The sequence below is a fragment of the Lathamus discolor genome, chromosome 6 (genome assembly GCF_037157495.1).
Source record: "Lathamus discolor isolate bLatDis1 chromosome 6, bLatDis1.hap1, whole genome shotgun sequence".
Lineage (NCBI taxonomy): Eukaryota > Metazoa > Chordata > Aves > Psittaciformes > Psittacidae > Lathamus > Lathamus discolor.
The window spans coordinates 28,433,565-28,446,351 of record NC_088889.1 but is presented as its reverse complement, the minus strand read 5'-3'; the positions used below and the strand labels follow the sequence as shown (position 1 = coordinate 28,446,351).

General features: G+C 40.0%; 2 protein-coding genes across 11 annotated transcripts in view; one reads left to right on the top strand and one right to left on the bottom strand.

Moving 5' to 3' along the window:
- ATG2B (autophagy related 2B) overlaps positions 1-8,954 on the bottom strand; it is a 49,911-nt gene extending 40,957 nt beyond the window's left edge. For both annotated transcript variants that reach the window (XM_065685451.1, XM_065685452.1), the window contains exons 1-3: positions 7,832-8,954; positions 4,206-4,368; positions 2,161-2,313 (exon numbers count right to left, since the gene is read on the bottom strand). In XM_065685451.1, coding sequence (XP_065541523.1) covers positions 2,161-2,313; positions 4,206-4,368; positions 7,832-7,993 — 478 coding nt within the window. In that variant the 5' untranslated portion in view covers positions 7,994-8,954. The remainder of the gene's footprint in view (positions 1-2,160; positions 2,314-4,205; positions 4,369-7,831) is intronic.
- On the top strand, positions 8,555-12,451 carry GSKIP (GSK3B interacting protein). Of its 9 annotated transcripts, XM_065685456.1 has the most exons (5): positions 8,575-8,748; positions 8,860-8,930; positions 9,367-9,526; positions 9,738-9,996; positions 10,605-12,451. In XM_065685456.1, exons 3-5 carry the CDS (start codon positions 9,519-9,521, stop codon positions 10,764-10,766), a joined length of 429 nt encoding a protein of 142 aa, XP_065541528.1. In that variant the 5' UTR covers positions 8,575-8,748; positions 8,860-8,930; positions 9,367-9,518; the 3' UTR covers positions 10,767-12,451. The 9 variants fall into 9 exon arrangements, with proteins under 9 accessions (XP_065541534.1, XP_065541528.1, XP_065541531.1 ...); XM_065685459.1 differs by lacking the exon at positions 8,860-8,930 and having other exon boundaries at positions 9,389-9,526; XM_065685457.1 differs by lacking the exon at positions 8,860-8,930.
- The last annotated feature ends 336 nt before the right edge of the window (positions 12,452-12,787 follow it).

Sequence of the window (12,787 nt, the reverse complement as noted above, 5' to 3'; positions counted from 1 at the left end):
AATGTGGGTCCTCTCCGTAAGGAAATGGGAGAACTGGCTACCCCAGATTTGAAGAAGGCTGAGGTTCTCAATTACTTCTTTGCCTCAATCTCCACCAGAAAGTGCTCTGATCACACCATTCAAGTCGTGGAAGACAAATGCAGGGACTGTCAGAATGAAGACCTCAGGCCCACTGTAGGAGAGGACTGGATTCTAGATCATCTTAGGAACCTGAATGTGCACAAGTCCATAGCACCTAATGAAATCCATCTGCGGGTCCTGAAGGAGCTGACGAATAAAGTTGCTAAACCACTGGCCATCGTATTTGAAAAATCATGGCAGTCAGGTGAACTTCCCAACAACTGCAAAAAGGGAAACATAACTCCCATTTTCAAGAAGGGGAAAATGGAAGACCCAGGGAACTACAGACCAGTCAGTCTCACCTCTGTGCCTGGCAGGATCATGGATCAGATTCTCCTGGAAACCATGCCAGGGAACATGAAAAACAATGAGGCGGCTGGTGACAGCCCACATGGCTTCGCTAAGGGCAAATCATGCCTAGTCAATTTGGTGGCCTTCTATGATGTGGCTACAGAACTGACAGATAAGGGCAAAGCAGTTGACATCATCTACCTGGACTTGTGCAAAGTGTTTTACACAGACCCACACAACATCCTTGTCTCTAAACCGTACTAACATAAATTTGATGGATGGATAAGGAATTGGCTGGATGGCTGCACACAAAGAGCTGGAATCAATGGCTCAGTGCCCAAGTGAAGACTGGTAATGAGTGGTGTCCCGCAGGGGCTGGTGCTGGGACCGATCCTGTTCAACATCTTTGTTAGCAACCTGGACACTGGGATTGACTGCACCCTCAGCAACTTTGCCGACGACACCAAGCTGCGTGGTTCGGTTGATACACTGGAGGGAAGGAATGCCATCCAGAGGGACCTCGACATGCTTGTGAAGTGGGCCAATGCCAACCTCATTAAGTTTAACCAAGCCAAGTGTGAGGTCCTACACCTGGGTCAGGACAATCCCAGTCACAGCTACAGGCTGGGGAAGAGAACCGGTTCAGAGCAGTCCTGCAGAGAAGGACTTCGGGGTGTTGGTTGATGAGAAAATGAACACGAGCCAGCAGTGTGCACTCAGAGACAACAAACCAACCGTATCCTGGGCTGTATCAAAAGAAAAGTGACCATCAGGTTGAAGGAGGCGATCCTGCCCCTCTACCCTGCTCTCGTGAGACCTCACATGAAGTACTATGAGCAGTTCTGGTGTCCTCAACATAAGAAGGACGTGGTACTGTTGGAGTAAGTGCAGAGGAGGGCCACAAGGATAATAAGGGGGCTCGAGCACCTCCCGAATAAAGACAGGCTGAGAAAATTGGGTCTATTTATTCTGGAGAAGAGAAGGCTGCATGGAGACCTCACTGCCTTATATGGGCCTATAAGGGTGCCAGAGGACATCAAGGACTGCAGCAATAGGATAACAGGTAATGGGTTTAAACTTAAACAGCAGAAGTTTAGATTAAATATAAGGAAGAAGCTCTTTACTGTGAGGGTGGTGAGGCACTAGAACAGGATGCCCAAAGAAGTGGTGAATGCTACATCACTGGTAGTGTTCAAGGCCAGGCTGGACAGAGTCTTGAGTGACATGGTCTAGGGTAAGGCATCCCTCTGCCCACGGCAGGTGGGTTGGAACTAGATGATCAGCATGGTGTGATTACTGAGATACATATGTCATTACAGGTCAGCTTTGTGTAAAAATAAGTGAAAACCCATTCTTTGTTTCCCCCTCAACAGCATCACTACTAACAATCAAAGTTTGTGTGATGAACTAATTAGCACCTCCAAAACTAATGGGACCTCACCACTCAAGCATAGATTTAGCTAGATTTATGCTAGCTTGTTCTAGGTATAAACAACTTCTGCATCTGAAGTAGGATTCATTCTGCCCACTGATGGAATTATACACATATTTCAGTAAGTAAATGGACTTTTTTCCCGCACTTCAAAAGCACAATCAATTGTCCTGCTTTCCTATTTATATTTATAAGTAATGCTAACCAGTGAAAATTCGTGAGACAAGTTATGGCAAATGAGATGCCAATTTGTAAAACAGAGACACAACAAATTCATTTAATCTCAAATGTTCATTCAGATCTCAATTATTTCATACCTGTTTCAATAGTTTCTGCAAATTTCTCAAGTCCTTCAAAAGGCTGGGACCCTTCTCCTTGTTCATCTGTCAATTTTTGACTAAGACATTCTTTTGCAAGCTGCATACTACTGGTCATAAAACTTGACCAATACATAGGCTCAGATCCAGATGCTGCAGAGTAAAAGAAATCTTAAATAATCTGACTGCAAACATTTTGAAACAGTAAGGAAGAAGAAAAAAAAAACCAACAAAAAAAAAAAAAACACAACAACAACCAAAAACATTTGGCATATCCAAAAAAGAAATTCAACAGCTTAGTAAGAAATCAAACTTTAAAATAAATTTAGTTACAATTTCTCTTTATACACTGTACCAGTATAAAATTAATATAGATTTTATTTCTTAGATTCTTGTATTTGAAAACTCAATATAAACAAGATAAACTAAGGACTTAGTGTAACCAATCTTTAGCACTTGTTTAAGTGAATAGCTTCTGAAGTACTTTTATTATATTGGCATGATTTTACAGGCATAATTAGCAAAAAGAAATCAAAGAATTTACAACACCCCCCCACACCCCCCAAGAATTCTTTTAAGGTTTCTTATTCCAGTTGAAACATACCCTAGACAGAAAAGACTAAACAAGGTTTAAGCTATTATCTTAGCATACTAAAACACTTCTTAAATGTCTAACACAGACCTGACATAAGTAGATCACGACAAAATGCGAGAGCGCGTCACATAATAAGCTGAACAAGTGTTTTAGCAGTCAGATTAACTAAATTGACAGTGCATTCCTATCAGCTAACGCCAAGCCCATTGTGAGCAAATACTGCATAATACTGGATTAGAAAAGTTAATTGAATTCAACTGTAATACTCTAGTATAGGCAAATAAACATAAAACTAGCACATATACTAACATGTTAAACAGGCAAAACATTCCAGTTTATCATCCAGGTCTGGAAACATGCACATGGCTATAGACGTGTGATAAACCCAGCATTGTAGGTTTTGCTTACTGTATCATAAAGCCTTGCACATCAAAGAGGACTAAATGGGTGTAAGTAAAGCTTCCTCCTAATACTAACATTCTTACAGAGCAATAATCTTACATCAAAGAGTAGGACAGCTCAAAATGTAATTCCAGTTAAACAAATAAGAATGAAATACAGAGTAAATATAAGCAAGTTATTTAAGGTAACTTGCAAAAGATGGAAAATAGAGTTTATGCATTTTTTCCTCTTCTTTATAATCCATTTAAGAAGAGTTTTTCTTCCATCTTCTCTATACTAAAGGAAAACAAAATACTTCAGACATTCAATAAAAATTTCCTACACGTTACAATTGTACTAAATGTCCCACAAGCATTGTAACAACACAACAGAATTTATGGAGGCTTGATAGTCGATGAAAATTTATCACCAGGACAATCTAAACTAGATCAGTTAGACTCATACTGATGCAGACAAGCTAGAAGAGCTCAGCCAATCCTCTAAGCATTATAATCAAAGACAGTATTTAGAGTACTTAAAAGTTATTATTTCAGACTGTGATAGACAAATAGTATTAGCTGTTCTCCAAATATAGAAGATGATGCATCTTTTACCCTAAACTTGCCAAAGAAAGACAGAATCTCACTGTTATCCCCCTCCATCCTCTTCCACTATAGTGTTATGTTACTGCCATCTAACAGCCAGCTATCAATGTTGACTAACAGCAATTGGCATACAATTCCCAAAAGTCTTAGCTAACAAAAACTGCCACACAGTACTATTTTAATTTCAGTATATCCGAACAGTTTGGGAGAAGAGATACAACAGTAAGAACATTATAAACATTTTATTTAACAGAACATCAACCATGTTGATCAACCATCACTTGACAAGCAACTGACTGAAAACATCTGAAAGTTTCTTTTTTTAATATGTTCTCTATCATTAATTTGTGTAAATTAAATGGCATTTTAAATAAGGCTAAGAACTGACTAAAGCAAGTGTAGCATTTTGACTCTGAAAAAAAATGTAAAGAATCTCCTTTTTGAAAATTAAAAAATAAGCCTACCAAGCCTTGGTCTTGGCCTGAAGACCATCTCTAATCCTTTTACTTCTAATGCACAGTTATCCTGTAGCAATGACCCCCATGGAACAGATAAAGAAATTGATTGGATAAATCCATCTGTGACTTCCAGAGGTGCATCTGCAGACTCCAGGATCTCATTAAGACACTAGAATAAAATAATAATAATAATAATAAAATAATAATAATAATAATAATAATAAACACATCCATAGCTTTGCATACAACAAGTAAAATATATGGAGGCTACAAAAACAAATGGTAGTCAGAAAGACAATAAATTAGCCATTTTCAAGTATTTTGATTCCATCGTCATTTATTTTGCATTAATGACTTAGGTTTCAGCACAATACAGATTTCTCTGTGGTAGCTCTCTGTATAAGATGTATTTTTGTACCATACAAAAAAAAAAAAAAAAACACACAACAAAAACAAAACACAAAATCACACAAAAAACCCACAACCCTGCTATCTTACTGTTACAAATACTATGGTACTGACATAGTTACTCTGTTGCTTCTCTAGCAGAACTTGTCGAAAGCTGGACAGCAAAAACATAAAAAGCAGCTGGTTTCTGTGGCAAGAGTATCTCGCTAGCATGTAATTTCAGTGTAATATTCATGGTACATTTCTCCCTGGCACTGGAACACAACCATTTAGTCACATCGTGCCGTATAACATACTTTCCATTTCTAAATGATAGTTTAATGAGTTCAATGTTGAGCACTAATTTAAAAATCAAAGCTCAGTGAACAGATCAATATTCTATGCAGACTGTTCGGTTCATCCAGTCCTTAATAGTGCCATTAGAAATAAAACTACAAGCAAGTCGACCTCAGTGTTGTACAAACTAAGAAATTTATTAGAGAAGTTTTCCACTATTCTCAGAAAAGACTCACATTACATAGATTTCATAACATCCATACATAGGAAACATATTCTTTGCACTTATGTTGGGGAAAAAAAAGCCAAACCCCTGAAACCTGTTTGTGCCCCAATTCAAAAGTGTAGTTAAAACTGAAATTATTCAACAAGAACTACCTAGGCTGCTTTAAGATAAGAAAAAACAAGCTAAATTACATACTGAATTTGTTGAGTGGAACTTTCTAATACAACCTTCCTGTGTTGAACAGGGCCATAGATTTTACCTAAGAAAATGCATAAATTTGACATTGTAAGTTGGGGGGGGGGGAAGTTGTCCATTTAAGTTATATTTAAAATGTTGTTCTAATTATACAGAATAGTTTACAAATAAAAATTGCCAAAATGTTTTCAGAAAACATTTTTTCATTCCTATGTCTCCGGGTGCTACTTTCTCATCATGTTAACTTGTTGCTCTGCTTATGCTCTTAATAACTTCGTTGTCAGAATTTCATTTGCTTCCATGTTCAGTTTTTCTAGTTTCTGTTCCAAAGTCCACTCAAGCAGCATAAGGCAAAAAAAAAAAAAAAAATTGGCACGAAACCTGCATCTGAAAATATCATTTAAATTATTTGAACCTTTACAAAATAATTTTTTAAAGATTCCTACAGTGAGAAGTAAACCAGTTACCGTATTTTGAATAAATTTGATTCATATGTCTTTTTGCTACTAACACACATGGCAATAAAAATGAGTATATTTTAATCCGCTCAGTTTTTAATGGAAATTTACTATCTAAAAGCAAAAATCAGGTATTCTTATAGCTAAATTACTTTATAAACAAGCTAGTTGTTCCTTGAAAGCATCAATTAGAGCATTCCAAATTAAATTTTAAAACTGAACACAATACTCATGTCAGGACTTGTTCCCACACTACTGACTGAAAGTCTCCAGGTGGAAATCAGGACAATACTAGTAACAAAAGCACTATTCAATGTGTATTAAAATTCAGCCACAAACATCACGGGTTACATTTGGATTTTTCTAGACAGCCCAGGTCCCAGGAAGCAAAGAGGCTACAGTAATAATCCCAGGTATTCCTACGTATCTCTAGAATCTATAAACACATACAACGTTGGCTAAAATACCTACAACATTAAGATGAACACTGGTATTGACAAAAATATACAAGAAAATGTGAAAAAATTGAGTCATCCTGGTGATTTATAGAGAACAAGCTTACAGTGACATGGGGGGAGGGGGGGGAAGGGAGGGAGGGTGAAAGAGCTGTAGTACTTCCATGACATCTGTTTTTGCAATCTGTCATACATGAGAAAGTCACGTGCAGAGAACCTCAAACATGTCATTGTTTACAAGCAAAAAAGAAAAATTATGATCTACAAATAAGGAAGACAACCTGAACATCATTGTATACACATTTAATCACTATCACTGTTTAATCACATAATTAACTGCTCATTTAGTACTGGTCCATAACTGGTACCGTTTCAAAGTATTCACATTTTAAATGATGTCACATTGACTATGAAGAGTGGGGCGATATCCACTAGAGGGCATAATAATTCAATTAAAGCAAGACAGCCTTACTGCCTGCCTCGGAAAAGAAGTTGCACACACTATCAGCAAAGAAAAAAGGAAAACAAACAAGCAAACAACGAAGAAAACACCACGCTAAACCACTAGTAATATTGAGCATTTCTGCAGACCTATGTCTCCTGCCACTTTCACATGTATTTTTTGCATCATCAACTGGAAAAGCATTATTTGAAAATATCACATTCTCCCACGTATGTTAAAAATGTATCAGCATGGCCTAATACCAGAACACAGCATAGTAAAAATGCGTTTTGAAAGTACTCTCTAAAGTAATAAGCCTGTGTACCCGGTCCATCATCTATGCTACCGTCGAAGTCAATGACTGACTCACAGCACCGCTTAGGGCTCCTCATGACAGTCACTTGACTGGAAGGTAGAATTCAGTAACATAGGTAATTAACCCAAGAAACTTCATGAACTATTACAAACACGGACACTGACCTTTTGATTACTACAGCAGGCTGAAAGTATGCAGAGGTGTGTGTGCGCAGACGCACACACATACATAGATATAAAAACATACACATCAGGACTGAAAAAAAAAGCTTCAGCTGGTTCAAAGCATGACAGCCTCTGCTAAGCAAACTCCAGCTAAAAGCAGCTTTCCATTTGTCAACAAGTATTTTCACCCTTGCAAGACTAGGTACAATTTTTAAGATATCTACGTGGACTAAACTCAGTATAACACTGTCAATAAGAACCAAGATCGCTCCAAGATGAAGACAAAGCATAGACAGAACAAGATTATGTTATCATCATCGTATGTAGTCAGTAAACATACTCCTCAATAACTATAGCAGCAATTTCTGGTAGTTTGTGCTACAGTAGCTCTTTCTCTTCAAAGTATCAGTAGCTACTGCCTTTTTTTTAGTTTTTGTTTCCTTGCTTATACTTAACAGAAAGTGTCACTTGAAAAACATGTCCGCAGTAAATGCCTACATTTTTTTTTCCCCTTTTCTTAAAAGCTAGGATAACAGAAAAGAATTATGGATGAAATGCTAATTATGGCTCCAACTTTTTACATAAAGGAGGCTGGGTACTGAAAATAAAGTGGGTGGTAGCGGGGGGCAGGGAATCAGCTGGTCCCTCAGACGCAGCAGGAACCGAGGGGGTAAGGCGACAGCATCTCTTACCCACTTATCCAGAGGGACCTGCGTCAAGGAGCCGGTGCCCTGGTAGAGATCCAGACTGAGCTGCTCTAGGCTGAGCTTCTCCTGCAAGAAGTGGCCCAGGTACCTCTGCAGCAGGTACCTGCAGGCCCTCTTCTTGATGGATTCCGAGAAAGGCCACGGCATGGCGGCTGAGGGCCGGGGGCCGTGGGGCCAGGCAGCGGGCCGGGGCTGGGACGGGGGCCGGGAGTCGGGCTGGGGCTGGCCCCTCCGGCGGGCGGACAGAGAGGGGTGAGCGGGAGCCGCCAGGCCAACCTCGCCCCCCAGCGCGAGTCACCCCAGGAGCTTCCTGCTGCCAGGAGACGCCCCCGCCGCCCCTCACACCACCGGCGGGGCGGCAGTGCCTCCCCTCAGGGCGAAGAGACGCTGACAGGTAGCTCCATCCTCACTCGGACACCGTCGCCGCCATCTTCTCGGCAGCCCGCGAATGCGGAGGGGGCCGCCGCGGCCACGCTCTGCGCAGCGAAATGCTGCGCTAAGCGGGAAAGGGGCTAGTGAACGGGCAGACCCACCCCCTGACCGCGTCAGCTCTGCACCGCCGGCGAGGACGGCCGGGCCGAGCTGAGCCGCGCTAGGCTGTTTGTCTCCTTCCTCCCAGCATACCCCCCCTCCCACCGAAGTCCGTCACCGGCACCGTGACGTCCCCACGGAAATGGCGTCGCTGAGAGGAGGAGGCGGGGGCGGAAGCGATTGCAGGCGGTGGGGTGGGGGTGGTGGTGCAGCCGGGTGGTCTCTGTTGCCCGGTGGCAGCTGGGGCCGCCTCTCTGGTGAGCGGCCCTGAGGAAGGTGGCGGGGCGGGCTGTTCTCCGCCGGCAGCGCAGGGCGGAGCGGAGCCGTTTGGCGTCGGGCGGCACTGCCGTGACTGCCTGCCGCCGGGGCTGGTAGGTGGGCTCCCGGGACGCGGCGCTTCTGCCCGCGCTCCTCAGGGCAGCGGTGCAGGCGTGTTCTGTGTCTGTTCAGCTGTCAGTGAATCGGTGTGATTCGCTGTTTAGGAGAGACTGCGGAGATCGGTAGCCAGCTCCCCTGTTGCCTTCAGTCTTCGGAATATCCGTATAGATCCAAGGTGGTATTTGTTAGGGAATGATAAATCTCGTGCAGCGAACGTCTTGCGTGTTGCAGATCGGTTATAGCCAGCTCCCTTTCTATCCTGGCAGCAGCTACCAGAGCACTCGGGGCCGCGTTTCAAGGGGCTTTCCCGGTTGCTGGGGCAGGCTTCCCTGCGGGGTAGGTCGGCTGAGGCCTTCTGGCCACACTGGTACCTGAGAAGCCTAATGCTGGATTCGCTGTGGTCAGCCCCAGAGAGTCTCTCTCTTCTTAGTCACAACAGTCCCTTACAAAGGCGAAATGTCTTGACAGTTGTACATGAAAGCTGAATAGGAGAACTGTGACGGTAAACAGAAAGCTGGTGTTTACATGTCTATACTCTGAGAACCCATTTAGTTCACAGACTTAGTTCTAAGTTTTTCTAAAATTCACCAATAGGTTTTTATTTTCTACAGCTATTGATTTGAGTTTTTCCAGGCTAATGTCATCCTACTGCATTCTGGATCAGCAAAATGCAGAATTAATTACTGCTGAATCATAACAGTCTTATACAACAGAATGTTAGTTGCGTAAGAAGCAACTTCAGCAATACTGATACTGCTTCTACATGCTAATGTAAGTTTCTTTAGCACTTGTTCTCAGCTTGTTCATCTTGGGTTTGAGTTCTCTGGACTGTCATGAGTTCTAGAAGTCACTGAGTCTCATATTTTCTTTTTTTGGACGGTGTTAAATATGTCTGTTTAAGATACGTCTCTTTGTTTTACAGTGTTAATATATATTGAGTATAGTAGTATAATAAATATAAAATAAATGTTTCCATATGCAGAATGGAGACCAATTGCAGTCCTATGGAGTTGCCCAATAATACAGAGTTTGAAGAAGATTCTGATTATAGAGACTTTGAAGGAACAGATGTGAAAGATATGAGACTAGAAGCTGAAGCTGTTGTGAATGATGTTCTGTTTGCTGTCAGCAACATGTTTGTCTCAAAAACCCTTCCTTGTGCTGAGGATGTGGCATATATCAATGTGGAAACCAGGGAAAGGAACAGATACTGCCTGGAGCTCACGGAAGCAGGACTCAGGGTAAACGAATTTGTTTAAAATATCTTAAGCCTCTCTGTTTTGAACAATGATTGTGTTCAAAAGATGCCTAAAAAAAGACAACAGCATACATGTTTCTCTTGTAGTTTTGTTACAGCCTATTCTACATGTTTTCTCCTAGCAAGTAGAACTTTAATTAGTTACTTACAACAAAGCAAGAGGGAAACTCATGAAAACCCAGGCATTTATTTGAGACACAAAAGTTGAGGCAGCAATTTGTTACAGGCGCATGTCAGTCTTTGGGTTTCTCAGGTACCCACTTAAGTCGGTAATACGGCATGTATACAATTCTTTGTGCATCATTTGTATTTTTTGTGCCATCATGTAGATGAACAACTTCTCTTCAAAGGTCATAATGATAAATTTTACTAATATTCTGAGTTTTGGACAAAAGATATCTGAAACTGTCCAAATACCGTATTGCCACTAAGCCGCATTGTAGAAAGCTCAGATTGAGATTTAAATCCAGTATCTTCTGTTCTTACGTTACTGTACCACCCTGACTAGCCAAATTAAATGTTGTGATACCTATTTCCCATGGCAAGGGAATCCTGACCACAGAAATTTAACTAATTATTTCTTTGTTGCAGGTAGTAGCTTATGATTTTGATCAGGCTGATGACAGATTGCAAACTCCGTACCATGAAACTGTCTACTCCTTATTGGACTCTCTCAGCCCTGCATATCGAGAGGTGTTTGGGAATGCATTATTACAAAGACTAGAAGCTTTGAAGAAAGACAGTCAGTTGTGATTTACCCACATGCAAGGAAGTTTTCATCTAGAAGGAATTGTTAATATGAGGCTCCGAGATCTTTCTTAAAAACATAATCACAAGCATCTCAAGCTTCATTTTTTGCATTAATATCCAATTCATGCTAGTACTACTCTATAACAATTTGCAACAATGTATTTACATATATCACAATGTTATTAAAAGCCACTTTAATAAATAACAAGCATTTCTTAATTTTACTTTTTTGTTGTATGTGAGCAAGTTGCTTCTTGCAACCTTCAAAAAGTTTGGTCTCTTTTCAGAGTTATTATCCAAATGTAAAAAAAAGAGAGAGGCTGAATGTTAAATATACAAGTATTAATTGTTGTGTTTGTGCTTACTGATAGTTTTTCATATCTGCCGTTTAAAATAGAAGCTAACTATTTGCTCTACTCAAATAATGAAAAATACTTGAGAAAACTACTGTTCTGCAAAGAAAAGAATTTCAGCTTAATTTGGTGCACATTTGTTAACAAGACAGATGGTTCTTCAACAAACATTGCTTATATAGTGACAGTATCTGAGTTAAAAGCAAGCTTCAGTTTCATTTGATCAGTCCTCATCTATAGCAGCCAGCAATCTCCAAACAATAAATGAGATGTACTGCTAACATATGAATGTATTGTCTGAATCGCAAGAGTTAAGCACAGAGTTTGGATGTAATGGGCTACATTTCCTAAATATGATGTTATATATGCTATATATATGTACGTTATATTGTAACTGTATGGGAGGCTTGAAAGACATTTTTGCCTGTTTAGTACTCTGAATGTGTGTTTACATGATGTACAGGATATACCCAAGAGTATTTTTGCTTTAGGCTTTACTTTCTATAATACCGTACTTTGGTACTCCTGTTTTTCACATTTTATCCTTCAATTGTACAGAGTCTCTCCTAATGAGTACTAAGTAAGCATTGTAATTTTAATTGCATTGTATTGGTTTGAAACCAAAGGCTGTATGAAATTTGCTAAGACTAATACAAACTGGAAGAGATAACTTGTATTTTCTATTGAGAACTGGTAAAAATCTCTTTATGAATCTATTGTTCTGCTGTAACTTTTCAAGTATGTACTGAATGGTAGACTTTTTAAAATTACAGTTGGTCAGAAATGCCAGTACTGTTGAACTAACATTCTGTGATTATCATACTTTTTGTATACTTGTATTATTCAGTATTTGTGCATATTTATTTAAATAATCCTGCCATGCTTTTGTGCAAGTACATGCAGTAGTTTTTTTGGGGCCACACTTAGGGATACATCGGTTTTCATGAAGTCACAGATTCCAGTGACTTCAGTAGAGCTATACTGTCTTCTACCTGCTAAGGGTTATTCGTGCTAATTGGAGAAGCCTTGTAGCGTTTTTGTAGTAGCTCTGGGGTAGTGATGTACAGCTGTGACTGACAAGACAACTGTAGTTAGTGCTTCTGTTTTCCAAAGCTTGTTATGGTTTTAGGTTGAAACTTCTGATATTAATCCTCTGTCCTAGGGTATGCTTCCATGCTCTAAAAATTGTTCATAGGCTCTCTTCTGCACACAGGTCTGTGGTATGTGGTTAGTCCTCTGTGAGGAGAATGTACTTTACCAAATTTATATTTGAATATTTTTCCGTGCAACTAATTACTTGATCAATTTCAGTAACTAAAGCATTAAATAAGTAAACTGGTGTGTTGTAGTTTTCTTGGGGGGAGCCACTGAAAAGGGGGATAGAGAACAAAGTCATCATGCCCATTAAAAAAAAAATTTAACAAGTATTTGAAAACCTTTGACTGTAAACTTGTGTCTGCTGAAACTGAGTAATGGAAAAACAAGGCAGGTGATTGTGAAGAGGGACTTGGAAAGGAAGTGTTAGAAATACAAGTGGAAAAATGCCAAATTAAATGTTACATTGCTAGGATACTTTGCTGCCGCGACATCTTTAAAATACTTTGTTATTTTGTGTGTTTATTATAGACATAAGCTAAGAAATACTTTAGAAACAGGTGTTTTGTAGGTGTT